At 39.6% G+C, this 1,306-nt stretch overlaps 1 protein-coding gene across 1 annotated transcript; it reads left to right on the top strand.

Moving 5' to 3' along the window:
• Nucleotides 1–358: 358 nt before the first annotated feature.
• Nucleotides 359–830, top strand: nppcl (natriuretic peptide C-like; the record flags this gene model as incomplete). Its single annotated transcript, XM_079469025.1, has 2 exons — nt 359–457; nt 516–830. 2 exons carry the CDS (start codon nt 359–361, stop codon nt 828–830), a joined length of 414 nt encoding a protein of 137 aa, XP_079325151.1.
• Between the last annotated feature and the right edge of the window lie 476 nt (nt 831–1,306).

The following is a 1,306-nucleotide window of genomic DNA, read 5'->3' as shown; positions in this document are numbered from 1 at the left end:
TCAAGGTTTCCAGCCCAGCGACGTTAAAAGGGACAGTTTTGTACTAGTTTCTGACAGTGTAAAGTGACACCTGAATGTACGGAGTCAAACATACGCGGTTTATGTACTGTAAGACAATAAGGATGTTTTCAACCTGATTCTAGGTTTAATCAATACAATAACAGTTTCATTGTGCAACTAACTTCTTTCTCTGTTTTGTGTCCTTCTTTGTGTTCACTGTGTGTTTGTGTCTTTATTTTCTACAGTATTTGTGTCTTGTGTCCATTTGTGTCTGTGTTTGGCCGTGTTCGTCTAAACCTGTTCATCTAATATCCATTCCAGCATTAGTGGTGTATCTGGGACAAATATCACTTGCACCATGTTGTGCTCTTCTGTATTTGTGGTGCTTGTAGCCCTGCTTATCCACCCAGTGCCTGGTCACACTCGAGCTCTGCACACCCCAGACAAAGCCATGCAGGTGAGCTTCCTCATCATTGTAGATTGTAGTCTGTTAATAAAACATTTTCTGACACCAGAATGCTTTTTCAAAGGTCATCAATCAGATCCTTGAGCAATACAATGATCTTTTGAGCCTTGATGATCTTGAGAATCTCACAAGTGACCAGTCAGAAGAACCCATGCAGACCTTCAATTCTGGTCTTAAAGTTGCAGAATACCCTAAATGGATTGACACACCCGTGCAGACAGAGAATGCCTGGATCCGCCTTTTAAAGGGGGCTTTGACCAATCAGAAGCGAGCTCCACCAGATCGATTACGGAGGGGTTGGAACCGAGGCTGTTTTGGCCTGAAATTGGACCGGATTGGTTCTGTGAGTGGTCTCGGGTGCTAAAAGCGAACTGAGGGATGAACCAAGATCACGTGATAACGGTTGTCCTACTTAAGGTAGAGATCATGACTAAACTCTGGTCTAGTCTGGGAGCCCGAGAAAAGAAGAGAACTAGGTGGACCAATTCATTATAATGTATTTAAATATACTTTTTCATACACCGGATTTGAAGTGATATGTTGTTTTCGCTATATTTGCATATTTATTTCTCAACGAGGGTAGCATTCAGTGTTTTACTTGTTCTTTAAATTTAGATGAGTTATAATGATCTGGATTTTGAGTTTTACTAGTGAGTGCAGATATTAAGGTGATAGAAATGTCTGTGTTGAAAAGTTTAAAGATTATGCATGGTTAATAGAACATAAACATAGTACTGCTCACATTATTTCTGTACATTTTGCATGAATAAATTAACACATTTCTCCTAAGTCTTCTGTTTCTTTTTGCATTCTGCATGCATTTTGCATTTTAAATCATGT

This window comes from Barbatula barbatula (genome assembly GCF_947034865.1).
Source record: "Barbatula barbatula genome assembly, chromosome: 12".
Lineage (NCBI taxonomy): Eukaryota > Metazoa > Chordata > Actinopteri > Cypriniformes > Nemacheilidae > Barbatula > Barbatula barbatula.
Note: the sequence above shows the minus strand (reverse complement) of the source record. Positions and strands in the feature narration are given on the sequence as shown.